Here is a 2,133-nt window from a genome sequence, read left to right on the forward strand (position 1 = left end):
GTCCCTTTCCGAAGAGTGTCCGTTGAGACTGAAAGCGTGATGAATGGGACCAAGAAAATGGAGAGAAAATATGGAGTATAATAATGACCACGATTAGGGAAGGCACTAAGACAAATTTGTTGGGTTGCTAATCAGCAGGACCTATAGGGCTAGGCATTCATATCAATGTGTCCCTATTGCACCCAAATCAACAAACAGTGGAGCGTGATTGAGCAGAACAAACTTAGCAAAGAAAGTTATCTCTTTCACCTATTTGGAAGATTAATTATTTCTTATCAAGTTTTCATGCACGGATTTTCTTTGATGATATGATGTACCCCGTCATATCATGATCCTATACGAACTACTTAGACCTCTCTCTTATATATATATCCAACAAATCATAACAGCACAGTAATTATAATAACAAACAACTAAAATTATGATGGTGCAGGGATTAGAATTTGGATGTGATGGAATAATCAAAAGGGTAATTTGATGGTCTACACTTATCACGCTGATCCTTCTGCCGCTTCCTTCTCCTTCCCTCTCGTTGTCGTCGTCGTCGTTGCTGCCGCCGCTGCGGTGGTACTAGTAGCGCCGGCGCTACTACTTCTAGTCGGAGGAGACGCTGGCGTTGTGTGCTGTTGCTCAGCGGACTGTGACGGCTCGTCGTCGTTGTCCTCGCCGCCTCCGGAGGTCGCTGCCGCTTCCGCGGCGGTGACAACGGGAGGCGGCGCCGAGGGGGCGGACGTGCTGCCGCGCTTGCGCTTCTTCTTCTCGTAGGGGATCCCGCGAGCCTTGGCCTGCGCCTCGCGCACCTCGCGCAGGTAGATGCGCACGGCGCGCGCGGCGAAGGGGTTGGACTCGGGGCGGCCGCCTGACTCCTCGTAGGCGGCGCGCAGGCGGCCAATGAGCGCGTCGAGGCTGCCCCATGCCTGTCGGAGCGGGCACGCGCACGGGGCCGGCGGGTTCGGCTGGCCGAAGTAGGCGCAGCCGTCGGCGTGCACCTTGGTCTTGCCGAACTGGTCCAGGTACTTGAGGAACTCGATGACGTGCGCGCCGCTGCACCGCGCCAGCGTCAGCGGCGGCTTGTGGTTGCGCAGGTACTGCAGGAAGGTGTTCCAGTCGCGGCGCTTCTGCGACTCGTACCGGCTCAGCCCCGCCGGCACAGGCGGCTGCTGCGACAGCGGCTGCGGCTGCAGGTGCTCCTGCACTGCGGCTTGCTGGCCTCCTCCTTCCGGCGGCTGCGCTTGTGCCTGTGGCTCTTCAGCTTTCTCCACGGCCACCGAGGATGAGGACGGTCCAGACTCCTCCGGCGCGCTCGCTCCCTCGCCGCGAGGCGCGTCGGGGCCCGGCTCCATAGTCGATCGGCAGCGGCACGCCTGCTTCTCTCCCACCCTTGGCTACCAGTGGTCTCTCTCTCTCTCTCTCTCTCTCTCTCTCTGCTACGTCGTTTCTTGTTTTTGTCGGCAGGAGCGTGGAGGAGAGAGAGAGAAGCTACCTGGCTAGGCAGCTAGAGAGAGAAGGGAATGGAATGGGTTCAGGGGGGAGGTAGAAGAAGACTTGTTGGCAGTGTTGGTGTTGGTGTGTGGAATCCTTTGCGGCTTTTGTCTTTGGTTGCGTTAATAGCGTCTCCACTACACACTGTCGAGTGTCGATCGAGGCGAGCTATTATCATTTCTTTATATAATCATGGTTCTTAGTGTTCGGCATAATAAGTACCCGTCCTTGTTGTTCCTTTCTCTTTGCAAAAACATTTCTTTTTCCCCGGCCCTCGGCTTTTTATTCGTATCTTCAGAAATAAGTATCCCACCATGCAGCCTACGGTTATGTTTAATTAATTCCTGCATGCATACCCCTGAACCCTCTGTACACAGATGACGCTTTTCTTGGGGTTGAAATCAGAGGGTTCACCCTCTAGTCTCTTCTTTTCTTTTTTGAAAAAGATCGTGTCCCTGTTGTTCTTGCGACCGTGCTCAATGGCTTTCCTGCTACTAGTTTTCGTGATGCTTCCGCTTCCAGGTTGAGTAGACTACTTTTTTGTTGCCTATGTATGCTTTTGTTTCATTTCATTGCTGCTTTTGTTCTTTTTGGCATTTACATTTTTGGATTTATTGTTGAAGCTGAGAAAAGTGATCTAGCAGGGTACGA

The 2,133-nt window shown here is 53.3% G+C and overlaps 1 protein-coding gene across 1 annotated transcript; it reads right to left on the reverse strand.

The window, feature by feature from the left end:
• Nucleotides 1–225: 225 nt before the first annotated feature.
• Nucleotides 226–1,616, reverse strand: LOC123128934 (protein G1-like9). The gene has a single exon (XM_044549057.1). It carries the CDS (start codon nucleotides 1,341–1,343, stop codon nucleotides 492–494), a length of 852 nt encoding a protein of 283 aa, XP_044404992.1. The 5' UTR covers nucleotides 1,344–1,616; the 3' UTR covers nucleotides 226–491.
• Nucleotides 1,617–2,133: the final 517 nt, after the last annotated feature.

The sequence above is a fragment of the Triticum aestivum genome, chromosome 1B (assembly GCF_018294505.1).
Source record: "Triticum aestivum cultivar Chinese Spring chromosome 1B, IWGSC CS RefSeq v2.1, whole genome shotgun sequence".
NCBI lineage: Eukaryota > Viridiplantae > Streptophyta > Magnoliopsida > Poales > Poaceae > Triticum > Triticum aestivum.